Source organism: Trichechus manatus, unplaced genomic scaffold (assembly GCF_000243295.1).
Source record: "Trichechus manatus latirostris isolate Lorelei unplaced genomic scaffold, TriManLat1.0 scaffold00191, whole genome shotgun sequence".
Classification (NCBI taxonomy): Eukaryota; Metazoa; Chordata; class Mammalia; order Sirenia; family Trichechidae; genus Trichechus; species Trichechus manatus.
Window position 1 is genome coordinate 3,338,844 of NW_004444127.1, and position 20,031 is coordinate 3,358,874.

Here is a 20,031-nt window from a genome sequence, read left to right on the forward strand (position 1 = left end):
AGTAAGCAACATCATGATAAATGGAGAAAAGATTGAAGTTGTCAAGGATTTCATTTTACTTGGATCCACAATCAACACCCATGGAAGCATCAGTCAAGAAATCAAAAGATACATTGCATTGGGCAAATCTGCTGCAAAAGACTTCTTCAAAGTGTTAAAAAGCAAAGATGTTGCCTTGAAGATTAAGGTGTGCCTGACCCAAGCCGTGGTGTTTTCAGTCACCTCATATGCATGCGAAAGCTGGACGATGAATAAGGAAGACCAAATAAGGATCAACACCTTTGAATTATGGTATTGGTGGAGAATATTGAATACACCATGGACTGCCAAAAGAACGAACAGATCTGTCTTGGAAGAAGTACAGCCAGAATGCTCCTTAGAAGCAAAGATGGCAAGATTATGTCTCACATACTTTGGACATATTATCAGGAGAGATCAGCCCCTAGAGAAGGATATCATGCTTGGTAAAGTAGAGGGTCAGCACAAAAGAAGAAAACCCTTGATGAGCTGGATTGACACAGTGGCTGCAACAATGGGCTCAAGCATAACAACGACTGTGAGGATGGCACAGGACCAGCCAGTGTTTCATTCGGTTGTACATAGGGTCTCTGTGAGTCGGAGCCAACTTGACGGCACCTAACAACAACAACAGCAACTGTCTCTGAGTCTAAACAGACTTGTTTTAATATGAATATTTTAAGTCCTTTCAGTGTGCTTCCATTCTGTACATTAAGATAAATATTATGGAATAGCTATCTTGCAAGAACCCGTTTAGCTGTGTGCTGCCTTTCCTGGCACCTTCCTGGGACAGATTCTTGTCTTGTGCTGGCAGGAAAGGGCTGTTTGCACAGCTGGGTTGCTGAGAGCAGTTATGTAAACTTCTTAGCTCAAAACAGGCTGTTTTTGCAAGAAATAAATTATCTTAAAGTCACTGTGGTCCAGTGAATAAAAGTATTGGGCTGTGAATGACGAGATTGACATTTAGTCACACTTTTGCCTAATAACCTTTGATCAGTTGGTTCTCTGCTTATTCTGTCTCATATGTTGTGAAATGGGTGAGGTTTTACCTATCTCTTACCTAGTTGAAAATCTATTCTGGTTGAATAGAAGAAAGTCTAGTATTGCAGAAGTGGCAGACAAAGTTAGTGAGATTTCTAAGGGGCAGTAAGAGAAGGTGTTGCTGTTAGGTGCCGTCAAGTTTATTTGGATTCATAGCAACCCCAAGTGACACAGTGGAACTGCCCCATAGGGTTTTCTAGGCTGCAATCCTTACGGGAGCAGATGGCCAGATCTTTTGTCCCGCAGAGCCACTGGGTGGGTTCGAACAGCCAACCTTTTGGTTAGCAGCCCAGAGTTTAACCATTGTGCCAAAAGAGAATACAGGAAAGAGAAAATGAACATTTATCAAATATCAACCATGTTTTTTCAAATTTGATAGTCCTATGAGGTGGGTATTGTAACCTTTGTTTTATAGATGAGGAACCTGAGGCTTAGAGAAGCTACATTTCATGCCACAGGTCACACAGCTAATGAGAGGCAAGGATCTGAGCCTCAGTCAGTCTGACTACACACTCTGTGTTCTTTCTTTCTAGTGTGTCGTGCTGCTACAGAGAATTTGCCTAGTTTTTCTTTTAGAGAAAAGAGTCTTATAGAGACTAAGGAGTAAAGATAAGTCAAAATGAAAACTTGATCGCATGATTTAGGAAGCATGGATTATTTGACTGACTTTTAGTCAAATCCTAGAGGCAAGCAGAGTAGCGGGGGCACGGCTAGTGGAGTACAGGTTTCCCCTGAAAGTACAGCATTCCTATGAAACCTTTCATAAGTCGAAATTGCGTAAAGTGAAGAAGCAATTACCATTCATTTATATGGGAAAAATTTTTGAGCGTTCCCAGACCCAAAAAATAACCCACAGAATCATACCAAATAACACATAAAATCCTTATGAGCTCTTAGGCTTTTCTGATACCTTAGGACACATCTTGCTAATGGATGCACAGAATAAATCGAGATAAAGCACAGATGGTCACAGACAGAGTTCACAGCTGTGGTGGTTTGCTACTGCGATGCTGAGTGTAGTTCCTGGGGAAGGATCGTGGAGATGCCACCCTTGCTGCTGCCTCTTTTTAACGGCTTGCTGCAAAACAAACATTGAACACTATTTCCTGTTTTGCCAAAATGAAAATCTTTGGATTTCTTTCAGTTAGCAAAAATAGGTACTAACATAAGTCTTTAGTAAAAGCAAAGTGGTGCAAAGCGAACTTTCAAAAAGTGGGGGATATCTGTATATGCTAAAGATTAGCCACTGGTGTATGAGCTTAATGAGCTGCTTGGTTTTCTGTGCCTTATTCATTGGTGCCTCTGGCAGCTGACCTATCACCTCTTCTCTCTAGGGTAAAGCCCACAGCTTGAAGCCAAGCACAAAGGAGAAGCTGGCAGGCAGCCCCATTCGCTCTTCTGAAGATGTAAGCCAGCGGGTCTATCTCTACGAGGGGCTCCTAGGTGAGAAACAGACTGGGGTGGCCTCTTGCCTTGGAAGAAATCTGGGTTCAGCCACAGGATAGGGTAGCATTGACCCAGAATCCGTGTCTCATGTTAGGTGACATTTTTATATCTGAGGCAAGCAACATGCTGGGTCGGGAAAAAGCAGTGGGTGAAAACTAGAAGAGATTGGATTTTGGTATTAATCAACAGCCTCTGTCTTTCTGTCTTCCTTTCCTTCCTTTCTTGCTACCACGGTCCTTCCTGCTCACAAATTGGCAGGAAGGGACAAAGGATCCATGTGGGACCAGTTAGAGGATGCTGCTATGGAGACCTTTTCTATAAGTAACCAACTTTCTTTGTGTGCTTGTTCTTTCCTCCTCCTTGGGGGGGGACTGGGCCTCACTTGGAGGCAGCTGGGGCTGGTGGCAGGAATATTAGATGTAGGGTAGAGAGGTTTGGATTTCCTTTGCCCTAGAATTTGTAATGCCTCCCTTTTCTCTGGAGTTTACTCTTTATTTTGCTTCGGCAGCTATATTGTTTATGTGTTAAGTAAGCCCCTAAACCAAGTGTATTCTACACAGGCAAAGAGCGTTCTACTTTATGGGACCAAATGCAGTTCTGGGAAGATGCATTCTTAGATGCTGTGATGTTGGAGAGAGAAGGGATGGGTATGGACCAGGGTCCCCAGGAAATGATTGACAGGTATGGAGCATAGGAAACCCTTGAGAATATATAAATTCAACCTCCTCTCAGTTAGTTCTGTGATCCCATCTGACTTGTCTTGGGTTTTCTGCTTAGGTACCTGTCCCTGGGAGAACATGACCGGAAGCGCCTGGAGGATGATGAAGATCGCTTGCTGGCCACGCTTTTGCGCAATCTCATCTCTTACATGCTGCTGATGAAGGTAATACCAGTTTTGCTTATGCCCAACTGCTGTTCCTATTGTCTAAATTCTGGGGCAGTTAAGAAGCTGTCAGAGCATTTACTAAGGTCTCTTCGTGATTGAAAGTGGCCTCTCTCCTAGCTCACGCATAATCAATCCATTTATCTGAAACTACCAGGCTGTCTGGCTAAGGAATGTGTAAAGGTATTGATGATGCCATAAAAAACCGGAAAAAAGAATAGCAGCACAACTGAAAGAACGTAACTGATGTCACTGAATCTTGCATGTAGAAATTTTTGAAATGTTGTGTCTTTGGCTATGTATATTTTCACCAAAAAAAAAAAAAAAGTCAAGAAGGGAGAGTGTTGACATGTCATGGGGTTGTTAACCAATGTCATGAAACAATATGTGTACCGACTTTTTAATGAGAAACTATTTATTCTGTAAACCTTCACCTAAAGTACAATCAAAAAAAAAATTTAAAAAAACCAATCCTATTGCCCTCGAGTCAATTCTGATTTACAGTGAGCCTATAAGACAGAGTTGTTGTTGTTAAGTGCTGTCGAGTGGATTCCAGCTCACAGCAACCTTAGAACTGCCGAATAGGGTTTCCAAGGCTATAAATCTTTATGGGAGCAGACTGCCACATCTTTCTCCTGCAGAGCAGCTGGTGGGTTCAAACTGCTGACCTTTTGGTTAGCAGCTGAGGCTTAACCACTGTGCCACCAGGATGACTCCATACTATTTGTTTATTTTAAATTGTAAATTGTCTCCCTTTGCTAAGTAATTTTAGCAAATAGAGCTCTCCACAGAAAACAGTGAATTAAAATATTTTTTTTAAGTAACACATTCTAAAACCTTAGAAAGGAAGCTCAGAATTTACTTTTCAGCCCCAACCCTTTTTTAAAATTTTTGTTTACTTATTTGTTTTATTGTTGTGCTTTAGGTGAAAGTTTACAATTCAAGTTAGTCTTTCATACAAAAATTTATACTTACATTGTTATGTGATCCTAGTTGCTCTCCCACTCCTCCTTTCCTCCCCGGGTTTCCTGTGTCCATTCAACCAGCTCCTGGCCCTCTCTGCCTTCTCATTTTGCCTCCGGACTGGAGCTGCCCATTTAGTCTCATGTATCTACTTGAGCTAAGAAGCACACTCTTCACGAGTATCATTTTATGTTGCATAGTCCAGTCTAATCTTTGTCTGAAGAGCTGGCCTCGGGAATGGTTTTAGTTTTGTCAGCCCCAACCCTTTATCATACAGAATTTTCCATAGCTGAGTAAAAAGAACTACTCATTAAAAAAGTTGTGATAGGTTCTAGTTTGATTTGATTGTACTTAGTGATCTAGCTGTGGAAAAGGTATATTATCAGAAGAGTCTTGCTCTGGAAGGGAAACATATGTTTGGATTGGTGGGTAGAATAGAGAGAATTGTTTTGAGTATGAGCCCCTAGGTTTCTGCTCTTTCTGTTCTCCCCAGCTTCCCTGAATTTGAAGGGAGTAGTTGATGAGTTGCAGAGTATGCCCTACAGACCCTCTTGGTTTCTTTTGTTTTCTGTTGTACGGTTTACTCTGTTGAACTCCAGGGGTACTAGTTAACTTTAGTTGGGAAAAGATGATGACCCTTAACCCTAGGAAGGTATTTCACCTACACTTGAGCCCAGGGTGTCACTACTCACTGTTTCTGAATTATAGGGAGGAAGTGTCCCTTTAAGCCACAGTCTGCTTGAACCAGGACTGCTCGAAGAGCCGCTTGTCTGCAGAAGCCACCTAGGGACAGAGCTAGGGCTTTTCTTCCCAGCATGTTGGCAGAATACATTTTTTCCCATATTCAGTGATGTGGTCTTCCCTCAGACAGTAGGAAGCTTACTTGTACGTTCTCTTCTCTCTACCTCAGTTGAGAGCAGAGCCCACCCTTGTTAAGATCCTGTTTTGCCTTCCAGGTAAATAAGAATGACATTCGGAAGAAGGTGAGGCGCCTAATGGGAAAGTCCCACATTGGGCTTGTGTACAGCCAGCAAATCAATGAGGTGCTTGATCAGCTGGCAAACCTGGTAAGTACATCTGGATCATTCCTTAGATTCCCCTTCCACTGCACTTGTCAGCATCTCAGGATTGGACCTTCTGGCCAAGCTTCCCCACAGGTTATTTCTTGGCTTTTATCACTGTAGAATCCAGTTCACCCCCTCCCCTATTTTGAAAATGGAGCAATATAGTCTTTGACTCTGGATGAAGCTTTAGCCCTTGTTTTGTGATAGGATTCTCTGTACTAAAAACACCCTACTAGCAGCAGTTCTCAATGTGTGATCTGCGGACCCCTGAGAATCCACAAGGTAAAAACGGTTTTCGTAATAATGCGCAGATCTGATTTGCCTTTTTCACTGTGTTGACATTTGCACTGATGGTGGGTAAAACCATTGGCACCTCAACAATATCTAGGCAGTGGCACCAAACCATGCTAATAGCCATTGTATTCTTCACCCCCACACATCCTCAGCTTAAAAAAACAAACAAACAAAAGGCCAGTTTTACTTATGAATGTCCTTGATGAAACAGTTAAAATTCTGAATTTTATTAAATCTTGATCTTTGATTATACATCTTTTTTACGAAGCACGTCTTCTGCAAACCAAAGTATGATGATTGTTTCGGGGAAAAGCAATTTGCAGTAGTTAGAATTGCAAGGTGAACTAGTGGCTTTTTCATGGAGCATCATATTTACTTGAGAATAACTGACAAACCGGTTGTTCAGAGTTGGGTATTTGGCAGACACTTTCTCTAAAATTAATACAGTGAGCCTATCATTTCAAGGAAAACAACTGGCAGTGTTTTTTGCCAATGATAAGATTCAAGCTTTTAAGTTAAAAATTAGAATTTTATAAAACTTTTGAACTTCAAGCTTCCCAATATTTAAAGACTTCTCTAATGCTATTGATGATGATATTATGAATGTGGTTCTATTGTACTGTATAATAAAAGATGCCAACATTTGGAAGAGCTACATAAGTCAGTGAACCACTCTTTTCCAAATGACCAATGTATGATGTTACAAATTCAAGTACAGAGTAAAAGATCCACTCAAAATACGAGGTAGACCAATGGATTTTAATGAAACGGTATGAAAAGTTCATTGATGTGTTTTCAGATTCCACGTTGCAAGTAATATTCAGAAACTGCCACTTCTCGGTTGGTATAGTGTCAAGAGTATGTACATTTATCTGAAAAGGCAATTAAAACACTCCTCCCTCTTCTAAGCACACATCTGTGAGACCAGATATTCTTTAATACCTCAACCAAAGCATGCATTGTGACAGATTAAATGTAGAAATAGATCACTCTTTCTTCCCCCCTTTGGGGAAAGATAGTTCTTTTTCAAAAAATATGTTATTTGTGTTACCATGTGATAGATTTATTATTAAGAAATTAATTACTTTTCAATGAATTAGTAAGTACTTTTAAAATTTCTCAGTTCTAATTTCCAATGTGATAAACATCTGTAAATAGAACTTACATAAACCAAACCTCTTTGGAATCCTCAGTCATTTTTAATAGGTATAGAGGTCCTGAGACCAAACAGTTTGAGAAGACTTTCTTAGTGGTAGTGGCCAGCAAGTGAGACTGTGCTGACTAAGGAAGCAGATATGAATGTAACTGCTGAATAGGGGGTTCTTGGCCCAGAGTTCTCCATGAGAAGGATTTTCGGATGTCCCTAAAAGATCTCTCTTTCTTCAGAATGGACGTGATCTCTCTATCCGGTCCAGTGGCAGCCGGCACATGAAGAAGCAGACATTTGTGGTCCACGCAGGGACAGACACAAATGGAGATATCTTTTTCATGGAGGTGGGTGCTTATCAAGGATCCCTGGTGGTGCACCCAAAAGGTCAGCAGTTCAAACCCACCAGCCGCTCCCCGAGAGAAAGATGTGACAGTCTGCTTCCTTAAAGATTACAGCCTTGGAAACCCTGTGGGGCAGTTCTACTCTGTCCTGTAGGGTCACAGTATGAGTTGGAATAGACTTGACAGCAATGGGTTTGGTTTGGTTTTTGGTTAGGTGCTTATCCATGCTTGGGGCCCAGTGCAACATTTGAGAATCACAAAGAATTTCCAGAACTGATGCCAGAATGTTTTTCCCATTTATCTCACTCATGTTTCATGATCCATTTATCAGGCTTTTGTCAGGCTATTATACAAATAATTATATTAAGATGATAGATGATTCCCCACCATTTCTTTTTTTAAAAAATATATTTACTACAGTCACACTGCTCATAAATCAAAACAACATAACATGGTATATACATTGAGAAGTCTTGCTCTCATTCTTGTCCCCGTCCACTCCATTTCCCACCCACCTCACCCCCTTCCTCTGGGAAGTAACCACTTTTATTAGTTTCCTTTGTATTGTCCAGTGGTTTTTTTATGCAAACACAATAAAATATGAGCATAAGTTCTTATTTTTCCCCTTTCCTACAAAAACGCAGCAACCTATGTCCACTGATCTGTACCTTGCTTTTTTTATTAAACATCCTGGAGCTCTTCTATATCAGTACAAAAAGAGCTTTCTCATTCTTTTCACAGCTGCATAGTATTCCATAGTGTGGCTGTACCATACTTTATTTAACTGGTCAGTATATATGGATGCTTGGGCTGCTTTCAGAGCCCCGGGTGGTGCAATGGTTAATGTGCTCAGCTGCTAACTGAAAGTTGGAAGTTTGAGTCTACCCAGAGGCACCTCAGAAGAACTTCCAGTCTCTTGCTATTGCTAATGATGCGTCTATGAATGACACTATGCCTATATATGCAAGTATGTCTGTAAGAATTCCCAGAAGTAGGATTTCTGGGTCAAAGGATAGATGCAGTTGTCATTTTGATGGGTGTTAAGGATTGAATTGTGCCCCCTAGAAATATGTGTCAACTTGGCTAGGCCATAATTCCCAGTATTGTGTAGTTGTCTTCCGTTTTATAATCTGATGTAATTATCCTCCATTTTGTGAGGTGTTGTAAATCCTAGCCTCTGTGCCTATGGTGATGGTCCCATTTGGGAGTGAGTTGTCCATTATGTTAATGAGGCAGGATTAGGGGGGGATGTATCTTGAGTCACCACCTTACTAGAGGGTATGACTCAAGTCACCACCCTTACCACCCTTACTCAAGTCACACCCTTACTTGAGTCACATCTTTTATCTTACAAGAGATAAAAGGAGAGAGAAGCAGAGATAGGGACCTCAATACAATCAAGAAGAGATGGGAGCAGAACACATCATTTGGATCTGGGGTCCCTGCTCTAAGAATCTCCTAGAACCAGGAGACGCAGAGAGAGCTGTAATGCTGGAGATGGTACAAGAAGGTGAGAAGCAGTGGCAGCAGAAGTAGGAGACTGGCATGAGATAGTATGACCCGTGGATCAAGAGAGAGCTGAGTGCCTTTGGGCAAGAGGCTTCCTGGTGGAGTATGATGCCCCCAGGCACTTATCAGCGATGCTAAAGAGCTCTGTAACACTTGCCCGAGCAGGGCAGAGGCCGGACTGAGGGACTGAGGGCCAGAGAGAGGCCTGCCTGCAGACACAGCTGAGAAGAGGCTGTCTTGATCAACACAGACCTTCCTCCAGAGCAAACAGAGAGAGAAGGCCTTCCCTGTAAGCCAGCACCCCAAATTCAGACTTCTAGACTCCTAAACTGTGAGAAAATAAGTTTCTGTTTATTAAAGCCATCCACTTGTGATATTTCTGGTATAGGAGCACTAGATAACTAATACAGTGAGTATTGCCCACTTATCCTTCTTAGGGTTGTACCATTCTGCACTCCCGCCAGCAGTGTATAAGAGTGCCTGTTTCCCAACAGCCTTACCAACAGAATGTGTTGTTAAACTTTTGGATTTTGATAGGCGTGAAATCTGATAGAAGAAAATGGTATCTCAGTGTAGTTTTCAGTTTGCATTTTTCTTATGATAACTGAAGTTGTGCATCTTTTCATGTTTAAGGGCTATTTGTATTTTATCGTGAACTGTTCATATCCTTTGCCTGGTTTTCATTGAATTGTTGGTCTTTTACCCCCAATTTCTAGGAGTGCTTTATGATTAGGGAAGTTAGCCATTTGTCTGTGATATGAGTTGCCAATACATTTTTCTAATTTGTCATTTATCTTTTTTTTTTTTTAACTTTTATTATGGGAAATTTCACAATACATAAATGTCAAAAGAATGGTATAATGAAATCCCTTGTATCTACTACCCATAAACATGTGGGCAGTCTTGTTTCATCTGTACCTTCCTTTTTTCCCCTTCATTGGATTATTTTGAAGCAAATCCTAGACATTATGCCACTTCATAAATAAGCAGTTTACACTCAACTATTAACCTAAAGGTTAGCAGTTTGACTCCACCCAGCTGTGCCATGGAAAAAAGGCCTGGTGATCTGCTTTTGTAAAGATTACAGCCAAGAAAATCCTATGGAACAGTTCTACTCTGTAACACATGGGGTCACCATAAGTTGGAATTGACTCAATGGCAATAGGTTAGTTTATATACTTCTAATAGATAGGGATACCTTATAAAAAGTATAACCATAATACCATTATCATACCTTGAAATGACTAACAGTAATACCTTTACCTTATCTAATCTCCAGTCAGTGCTCAGATTTCCCTGAATGTCTCATAAATGTCTTTTTACAGTTGATTCTTTTGAATCACGATCGAAACAAGGTTTACATATTGGGTTTGATTGATATGACACTTAAGTATCTCAACACATACTAGTTCCTCTTTCCTTCTCTCTCTCTTTTTCCTTTGCCATTTATTTTGAGGAAAAAGTTGGGTCATTTGCACTGTGGAGTATCCCCACATTCTAGAATTTTTCTGATTGCATCTCCTTGGTGTTGTTTAACATGTTTCTTTATCATTTGTATTTCTTATAAACTAATAGTTCAACCTAGATGTTTGATCAGTTTTTGATTCAGTATTTCAGCAAGAATGCTTCATAAGTAGTGCTTCGTGCTTGCTGTTGCCTCATGTGGTCATCCCTTTTCCAGTGACCAGTTGGTTTAGATATGGGCAGCCTGATTTAGCCACTGTAAAAGTCCATTTCTCTTCTGATTTTGCTTATGGTGGTTTTTTGTTTGTTTGTTTTTTGCCATGTGCGAGTTTTTTATCTTTATGTAGTTGAATTGATCAATCTTTCATGGCTTCTGGATTTTGAATCAGGGTTAGAAAAAGCCTTCCTTACTCCAGAGTTGTAAAGGGGATTGGCCATGTGTCCTTCATTTCTGTGTTTTTAAATCTAAAGTGGATCTCTTCTAAGTAATTTTCAGGAGCCAAGTAAACCTCCTACAGAGGTTATAAAATAAAGTAATTTGTATAAGTTATCTGCTCCTCTTTGGTTCAGTTGGATTTTATTTTCACATTCACAGCTTATTAAACTGGTGATTTTATCAAACACAGGAGTTCTGCTCTGAAGCAGAAGCATACACGCTGATGCCACTGAGAAGGGAGTCATTTTCATGTCACCTGTTTGAAGTGTCAGAATCTGGCTAGGTGTCTCTCAGAACCCAGGGCTAACTTAGGACATCTGCACCACAGTAGAGGTGACGGGTGATTCTTGCCTTTTCCTTTTAAAAAATAAATCCCTCCAGAAGATCCTTCAAAGTATAGACTCACCACTGTACAAGGGAACCTCAAATTTAGTCTGTGGAGCATGGAGTTGGATCCATCCCCCTCATGGCTGTCTCACTTGCTAATGCCGTGCCAAATAAGAGTGTACCCAGGTCACAGTGTTATCAGCTGGCTACTGTGAGGACCAGGGCCTGACTTAGCCTTTCTGAGAGCAGAGCCTGCCTACGTGTGATCAGTTGAACAACAGTTTGAAGAGACTTTTTTAAATCGTCTTTCTTGCGCACCTCCCCTTTTGTTTTTAAATTACAGAAGTAAAACAGTATATTCTGTAAAAGTTTGAAACCATATAGAACAAACTAAAAAATATGTTTCTCTTCGCTCCCTCCCATCCCTTCAATTCTTTGTCTTAGAGGTAACCACTGTAAAAAAGTGTGTAAAATCCTTTCAGATTTTTATAAATGCATTTTTGTATAAAATGCATATATGTACAACTCTTTTGGAATTTTGTTTTATTGCTTACATAAGTGGTATCAAACTGCAAGTGTTGTATAATTTGGTTTTTTTCCCTTAATGGCATGGACATCTTTCCATGTCTGCATATTATGTAAATCTGTCTCTTTTAAATGACTGCTTAGCCACTATGTGTTATATGGATGTACCATGATTTATTTAACTAGCTCCTCCAACTGTTTTTTCCTTTAAAACAATATTTCGTTGAATATCCTTGAACATATATCTTTGCAAACTCATGAGCATTTCTGTAGAATAGACTCCTAGATGTCAAGTTTCCAGATCAAGCCTATATACATTTAAAATTTTTATAGATTCTGCCAAATTGCCATCCTGAAGACTATACCAGTTTATACTTCCACCAGCTACATAAGCAAGTCTGACGCATTATTACCATCATCTCTGTAGCCTAGAAATCATATGCTCTCCTAAATGTCTGCCCTTCTCGTTTACAGACTTTTTTAAAGGATTGTGGAAGGTGGAGTAGTGGTCTCCATTTTCCACATGGAGAATACTTTTTTGAAAGCCAGAGTCACACTGAGCTTAAAACTCAAATTTCCAATTCCTGCTCTGCTATTTGATTCTTCTCTTCATAAGGCTTTTAGAGCCCCAGTAAACTCTTAAGTAGTAGATTAAACCTGATAGTCTCATGTATTCTTTATTCATTCCCCTAGTATTTTTGGAGCATAAATTATATGCTAGGCACCCTCCTGGGTGCTGCAGTTACATCAGTGAACAAGACAGACGTGGTATCTGTTGTCCTTATATAGTTCGACAAGCCATGGGGAAGTCAGATAATTAAACAATGCAATAAAATATGATGAGTATTATAATCAGAGATGTTCAAGGGGCAGGTGTTATGGTAATACATAGCAGAAGGGTCTAGTCGTCATGGACAACTCCTTAGAAAAAGGGACCTTTGAGCCCAGACTTGAAGGAAGAGAAGGAGCTAACAGTTGGGGTAGGGGATAATGAATGAGACTCGATGATGGATGTAGTTAGAGGGAAAAGGAAGGAGTCATGCATAACTCCTGCATTTCTGGCTTGGGCAGCTGGATGAAGGTGATACTATTTAAGCATATAGGAGACTTAGAAGGAGGATCTTCCCAGAAAAGATATTGAGCTCAGTTTGGGACATGATGAGTTTGAAATGCTGCGTGTGACTTACCAGATAAAGAGAGGCTCAGGAGTTCAGGAAGAGAAGTCTAATATGGAGAAAGATTTGAGAGTCATCAACATGTTAATAACAATAATTATTATTGTATTTCTTATATCATAATTACATTGTCATTGTGTTACAGCAGCTAACAAGTGTACTTTCTGTGTCCCTGGTTTTTTTCTAAGAACTTTATGTATGTTAGCTCGTTTAGTCTTCACGATAACTCCATGAAGTTATCACTGTTAACTATTCTCATGTTGTGTCTCAAAGATAGTATAACTGGCTTAAGGTGACACAGCTAATTAATGGAAGAGTTGGAATTCAAACCCAGGCAGTCTGACCTTAGGCTTGTGCTCTTAACCATTGTGCGATGATGTCTGTCATAATAACAAGCTGTAAGAACCAAGAAGTTCACCTGAGGGAGACTGTTGAACAAGAAGAGGATGTGAAGGGAAACTTTGCTTTTTAATTTATATCATTCTGTATTGTATAATTTTTTTTTTGCAGTAAGCATTATTCATGTATCGCTATGTAATTAATTTTTTTAAAGATTTATACAGAAATAAGGCAGAGCATTGGTTGCATTTTTCTCTCCTTGATTAAGTCTACCATAATCCCCTGCATTTGTGTTTGTCAACACAGATGACCCCTCAGTTTGTAAGATGGAGGCATGAGATAGCCTCTGTGAGCAGAAGGCAGAGAACCTGACCCTGGGCCACTCCCAGGACCAGTTGTCCCATCCTTTTCCTGTGGGCAACAGTGTAGTGTGCGCTGGGGTGGGAGAGACTTATCTTAAGAGACAAGTTCCATTGAAAGTACTTTGTACACATTTCTAGGTATGCGACGACTGTGTGGTGTTACGTAGCAACATCGGGACAGTGTATGAGCGCTGGTGGTATGAGAAGCTCATAAATATGACCTACTGTCCCAAGACCAAAGTGTTGTGCTTGTGGCGTAGAAATGGCTCTGAGACCCAGCTCAACAAATTCTATACTAAGAAGGTACCCATGATCTCTGTTTGGGTTGGGCATAGGGTGGGCCTGGAGAGTAAAAGCTTCTTGCTGAGAAGTTAAGATTTCCCAATCCATGTCTGGAGACACATTTTTGCTTTCAGCTATTGTGTGAGATACCCAAGCTGTCTTTGAGGTCTGGGCATTGGCCCAAGCTTATAGAGCAGAGGGCAGGGGACTCTGGGAGGCTCGTATGACAGGGTGGCTCTTTCCCCCATGTGCCACAGTGTCGGGAGCTGTACTACTGTGTGAAGGATAGCATGGAGCGTGCAGCTGCCCGACAGCAGAGCATCAAACCCGGTGAGAGCCTCAGCCCCCAGAAGAGAACTGTTTCCTGAGAGAGTGTCTTTGTTTTCATTCATCTTGAGCGTCAGAGGTCTGACAAGGAAGCCAGGTCATAGAATTCCCTACCTCACTCGCTGATAACCTCTTCCCTCACCACAGGACCTGAACTAGGTGGCGAGTTCCCTGTGCAAGACATGAAGACTGGTGAGGGTGGCTTGCTGCAGGTCACCCTGGAAGGGATCAATCTCAAGTTCATGCACAACCAGGTAAGTGCAAGTGGCAGCACCAGGCTTCCTAGCCCTTTGTTCCATCTGTAATAAGGATCAGCGTCCAGGTCCCCAGTGCTATCCACTGAGTGTGAAGAGGGCTTCTGGGGCTAGTGAGAGAACTGGAGCAGCTGGACCAGAGAGAGAAGTCTGAGGGGAGGCACCTGGAAGGTGCAGCAGGGTGACTGCCGGGGGCTGGGGGAAGAGAGTGAAACTTGGAGGCTGTGTAGCCTCCGCCCGTTAGACTCAGCACAGTGTGAGTGGGAGCGTCTCACTTGGCCCTTCTTCGCACAGTGTCTCTGCCTTCCTTTATTCATTCCCAGGGTATGCTTTGGCTTGGTGGTTTTGCTTTGAGAGTCTAGACTGGCTGACCTCCTGGCGTCTTTCTGGTGTGTGTGAAGCTTCTGTGTGTGTGCGAGTAGCTTGTATCTGTCCTCTCTGGAGTGTGTGTGTGTTGGCCTTTTTCTTCTGCTGATTCTTCTTCCTATTCTTTTCCTTCTTTTGAGTGTTTCCACTCTGTCCCCTGCTCCACAGGCCCCATTCCCCTTCTTTTGATTGGGAAGCATTTCAGGATACATCTTTTCCTCATTGTGATTCCACCATAGGAGCTGACTTTTTTCTCTCTCTCTCTCTCTCGGTCTTTTAACACAGTGATACTTTTCCTCTCAGTGGACATTCCTTAAGCTAATTCCTTCCTTTCTGAGGCCAGCGCGTCATCTCAGGTCCGTTCACAGCTCTGACTCTTCACACAAGTGCCTTCCCCCGTCCCCAGTGCGCTGGCTCCTCTCCCTGAGGGCCTGAGCCAGGTCTGCACATGCGAAGCACCACAGCCCTGACCAGGCAGCAGATTCTCAGGGAGGTGAACTTCTGGACTCTGACCATGGCTTTCTCTCTCCACTTGCCATTTTGGTTCTCCTTCTTTGGGCATTTAGCTGGGCAGCCTTGGTGTAATGGGAGATAGCTGCCTAGGCTTCTTGGCAGCCCCTTAATATATTTTCAGTCTGAGCCTTAGGGTAGCAGGAAACCCCTAAAGACCTTCTGGTCCGCCCAAAGAGAAGTTTACATGAGTCCTTTTCTGGACCATGAGGGTGTTGGCACTTCTTGAGGAGTGGGCTTTTGAGCACATTTCAATGCTGTGGCCCCTCACCTTCCGAAGAAGGACCTTGTTAAAAAATACCCAGTGGCCCTGCCCTCTTCCCTGTGCCTTACCCGCCATATAGCCCCTTTGGACCCACTAAATTGTCTAACAGTTACAAAGCATGAACAAGCTAGTCTGAAGTCCAAAACTCTGCCCCCGAAAGATGTATCCTGCAGAGAGGGGGAGTCACACCTGACTTCTCTGTCATACCTCACAGTTTGATAATAAGATAATGGCTTTGCGGTCCCTCTTCTGCCACATAACAGTTAGGTGAAGCTGAGGAAGCATTGGACCCTTCCCTTGGAGTTATGCTGGCAAGGGGGCGGATTGGAAAAGCATGGACTTTGGAGTCAGGACGTACTTGGGTTTGAAGCCCAGTTTCATTATTCATGGGCAAATAAACTTTCTGATCCTCAGTTTCCTCGTCTGTAAAATGGGGGTACTATGCCGCATAGGTGTAAGGATTAGAAACAGTATCTGTAAAACTCCTAATAGGTGCTCAGTAAGTGGTAGCTGCTATTATTATCACCACATACTTCTTGGGAGACCCTGGATCCCGTTTCAAGGAAGATACCAACACCTCCCACCCCAAGGACAGTCTGAGGAGAGCTTTGCACCAGTGCCAGCCCTCTGCGCCGGAGGAGGATGCATGGAAGGGTAGAGACCTGATGGGCTGAGTGGGGGACCCCTAGGCACAGTGTTCTACAAGTTCTGCCCTGGGCAGAGGGTATGGGTGGGCAGCCCAGGCCAGCAGAGGGGCCTGCCGGTTGGGTTTGACCATTCAAACTAACGCCTTCATTTCTCTCCCATGCTTTCTCCTCCGGCCAGGAGCGGAAGGTACATGCCCTTTCTGCTATCTTCTCTTCTTAGCGCTTTTGAGTTGTGTGTGTGTGGATTCTTCTGTCCTCCCTTTGGGGACTAGGTTTTCTGCGTGTGGGTGGGACTGTAGCTGGGAGAGCGGGCTTTGTGGGGCAGGGGCAGAGCCTCTGGGCCTTACCCCACCCTCCCTCCCTCTCTTACAGGTTTTCATAGAGCTGAATCACATTAAAAAGTGCAATACAGTTCGAGGCGTCTTTGTCCTGGAGGAATTTGGTAATTACACTATTTTGCTCTTAGGTCTGGACTCACATGGCGGTAACTCAAACCTTGGAGCTCCAGAGGAGGGACTAGGGGCAGGGAGAAGAAGAGCCTCTAGAGAGAGGTCAAGAGGAACAGGAGTGACAGGGAAGAAAAGAGAACCTTGAGATGAGAGAAGGAAAGGAGGAAGAAAAGATAGTGGCTGCTGGGCAGCGGGTCGCAGAAGAGCCTGGGCCGGGTGAGAGTTTAGAGGTGGTGCCGAAGAGGCTCAGTGAACTCCGCACCCTCCCTTGCTTGGCTGGCCGGTGGTCAGAAAGTTCTGGGGCAGAGCACCCTGGCCATCCCCCAGCTCGGCTGTGTTCATGTCGCCTGCTGTGATCCCTCTAGCAGCCCAGTGCTCCGTCCAGCCACCCTGGCCCCTGCGCCGACCTGATCTCCGCCTCGCCGCTGTGCTTGAGGAGGAGCGTGTGGCGGTAACAGGCAGACTCGCTGTAGAGAAGAGAACCTAGTGGGCCTCAGAGTCAGAGGGTCAGGTGTAGCGGGCAGCTGGGGGCAGCCTCCCTGCGCCCCATGCTAAGGAGTGGTGTAGTGGGTTCTCACCCTGGGGCTTTGAGTTCCTGCTGTGTTTGTGCTTCATTCTCTTGTGCCCCTCATCGCTGCTATGAAAACCTTCGTTCTCCAGCAGGTAACGTGATCTTGGCTCATGCTGCCTCTCCCCAGGCCCCTGCAATGGGTGGGGCGGGGTCCCTCCAACCAAACCAGCTGCTCACACGGCCAATTTGTCTTCCTTTCTCTGCCCACCCTCTTCCTTCCCAATTCTGCCCACCCTTGTGCTGGCTCATCGGTTCAGTTTTCTCCCCTTGTGTGCTCCCCTCTCTCTTCCTGCCAGAGAGATATTTGGGGGACTTCTAAGTCAGGAGAAGGATTTGGGGCTTGTTGCTCTACCTGTGATCAGAGTTCATTCCCTATTAACCTTGGGTCCCCAGAATTTTACCTCCCAGGGTCAGAAGAAGGTGTGGCCAACTCTTGTCATTCCCTTCCGGACCCAGGGGGACGCCCGGCCCCTCTGCTCCCAGTCTCACAGGGCCATGATGATGGCTGAGCCTGGGGGCCTTACTCCTTCCTCTGGCCAAGCAGACCCCTGCATGGCTGGGGCAGAGGCGACTCTTAGTCTTGCATTCTGGGCTGTGGATATGTGTGTATTTTGCCTGATGCTCCCTGTCACCTCCCTCCTTGGGTGCTGTACTCGCCTGTCTCTTCTGCTCGGTGTGTCTGCTCCAGAGCCCTCTGACGCTCTCCCTCACACAGGCAGGCCTGGGCTGCTTCTGCCACTCAGGGAGGGAAGCTTACAGGTCAGATGGGTTTAGTATCATGTTACTTCTTCATCCAGCCTCGGGACCCTCTGTGCGAGGGCTGGGAGTAAATGGAACTGTGTGTAACATGACCAGAGTTGCGGGCTGGTGGCAGGGATAAGTTCACGGACGTCTTAGCAAGGTGAGGCACAGGCTAGAGACAACTCCTCCCATCCAAAATCTGGGCATCCCCCCTGCAGCTGCCCAGGGGTCCTGGATAGTAGCAGTGACGAGGCTGGTGAAGGGCTAGCTCTTCCCCTCCTGGGGCACTCAGGGAAAGTGGGTAGAATCATGACCATCAGAGAAGGAGCCACTGCTGGCTCAGAAGTCTAGCTGAGGACCTGGAGCAGTGTCCTCTCATCCAGCAGGGTCTGGACAGAAACCTCCCGTGGCCTCTGCCCTGTGATAGCCTAAGCTCCTGCAGCCACCGTAGAGGCCACAGAGGGGAAGGAAGGGGGCCTGGTGCCAGGCGCCGCCGCCTGGGGAGCATGGCGCTACCGCTCTTAGTTGTGAACTTTCTGTTTTGTCTCTTGCCCGTCCGGTTTTAGTTCCTGAAATTAAAGAAGTGGTGAGCCACAAGTACAAGACACCAATGGTGAGTATGCCACCCGGCCCTGGCAGGGCACAGTCTGCGCAGGGCTCCCCAGGGACCTCCGGACAGGAGCAGGGGCGGGCCGTCAGAAAGCACAGGGCTGAGTGGGATTAGGAATAGTTTGAGAGATGAATTTGGTCTACGTGCCAAAGATTCAACTGAAGCCAACACGAGCCTTCAGTCCTGGGAGAGAGAGATGCATCCTTATCCCCTCTCCCACTGGGGCTGCTTCTGATGCCTTGCTTGAGGCTTGTATTTAGCCCAGAGGCCTTCACCCAATGTTAGGGCAGGAGCTTCCCACTCGGCAGACCCTCCACACGTGAAGCGGTGTTGATCTCTCTGTCTTTCTCTCCCCTCTAGGCCCACGAGATCTGCTACTCCGTGTTGTGTCTCTTCTCATATGTGGCTGCAGTTCGTAGCAGTGAGGAAGATCTCAGAACTCCACCCCGGCCCGTCTCTAGCTGATGGAGAGGGATTAAGCAGCTGCCCCAGCCCAGGGGACACCCCCTGCCTCTTGCTCTTCCTAGTGCACAATGCTGCTGTGACTGAGAAGTGGATGATCTGTGTATGTCTCTGCAAGCCCTCGAGGGACTTAGTTGGTTCCCAGTTATGTGTCTCTTAAGTGTATCTTTGAGTGTGTCCATCACAGGGCTGAGCTAATCTCTTCCACTTTCTCCCTCTTCACTCCCACTGTCCCCTCAGGGCTCAAGAGTGTGTGTTTGTGTGTGCGCGCGCACGCGCCCCTGTTGGGCCAGTGGCTTCTAAGAACTCTGAGTGTTGACTAGTGTGAGTCCACTCTTGCATGTCCTTGAGACATTTGTGTTGTGTGTTCTTGTCTGTGTTCTTGGTGTTGTAACCTCCAGTGCGGGAGCCCAGCTCTGTCCTCTGATCCGGCACACCTGGGCGCCTGGAGCAGTTTCGCTCAGTGAGGGGTGAGGGAGACCCGAGGCCTGCCCTGCTGATAAGGTGGGTGGGGGAAGGGAGGGAAGAGTCAGGGGCAGCTGCATGAGCAGCAGTCTCCCTGCTTCCTTATGCATTTCCCAAGGTGGCAGCCGCTACCCCAGGGTCCTGAGCTATGCCGCTGCCTTCCATGACCTCTGTCACTGCAGTGAAGCAGCGTTGAGAGACGGCCTTTTTGTTGAGCAGCAACCTGCCTATGGTCTGCCTTGCCTCCAGCATGAGAGAGCAGAGTGCTTGGGGCTAGTAGAGTCCCAGGGACCACTGACTGCTGTGCCCAAGAATCAGGGAGGGGTGGGGAGAGGCCAGCTCAGTGCACGCGCCTGTGTCTGCAGGCACTGGGTGCTGGAAGGGAGAGATGGCCTGCGGGTGGGCAAGAGATGATTGTAAATATTTCTCCTCCACATTATTTATAGAAAATGTACAGCTGTGTGAATGTGAAATAAATGTCCTTCATTCCCCTTGGGCTTGCTGGCTCCCTTGCATTAAATGATGCTTCCTTTCAGCCCAGACCTGAGGAAGGCTGTCCCCGGACACTAAAACGGTACCTCAGGCTTGAAGTAAGGAGGGGACAAGGCTATGCACATCCAAGCTCTGGCACGCTGTAGCCCCAACCCCTGGTTCCCCCTCTTCTGGCTCATCGGGGCTCCTCACCACACTTCTGGGCTCCCAGGGAGGGGCTGTGGGAGGGAGCTTTTCTTCCATATGGTACCTT

At 44.9% G+C, this 20,031-nt stretch overlaps 1 protein-coding gene across 2 annotated transcripts in view; it reads left to right on the forward strand.

Moving 5' to 3' along the window:
- Positions 1-19,971, forward strand: part of MADD (MAP kinase activating death domain) — a 43,475-nt gene extending 23,504 nt beyond the window's left edge. The window contains exons 23-34 of one of the 2 annotated variants that reach the window (XM_023741825.1): positions 2,394-2,502; positions 2,764-2,826; positions 3,066-3,186; positions 3,283-3,388; positions 5,308-5,418; positions 7,096-7,203; positions 13,476-13,640; positions 13,877-13,949; positions 14,094-14,200; positions 16,361-16,430; positions 18,316-18,362; positions 18,720-19,971. In XM_023741825.1, the coding sequence (XP_023597593.1) occupies positions 2,394-2,502; positions 2,764-2,826; positions 3,066-3,186; positions 3,283-3,388; positions 5,308-5,418; positions 7,096-7,203; positions 13,476-13,640; positions 13,877-13,949; positions 14,094-14,200; positions 16,361-16,430; positions 18,316-18,362; positions 18,720-18,824 (1,185 nt within the window). In that variant the 3' untranslated portion in view covers positions 18,825-19,971. The remainder of the gene's footprint in view (positions 1-2,393; positions 2,503-2,763; positions 2,827-3,065; positions 3,187-3,282; positions 3,389-5,307; positions 5,419-7,095; positions 7,204-13,475; positions 13,641-13,876; positions 13,950-14,093; positions 14,201-16,360; positions 16,431-18,315; positions 18,363-18,719) is intronic. The other variant, XM_004387695.2, reaches the window with a different exon arrangement.
- The last annotated feature ends 60 nt before the right edge of the window (positions 19,972-20,031 follow it).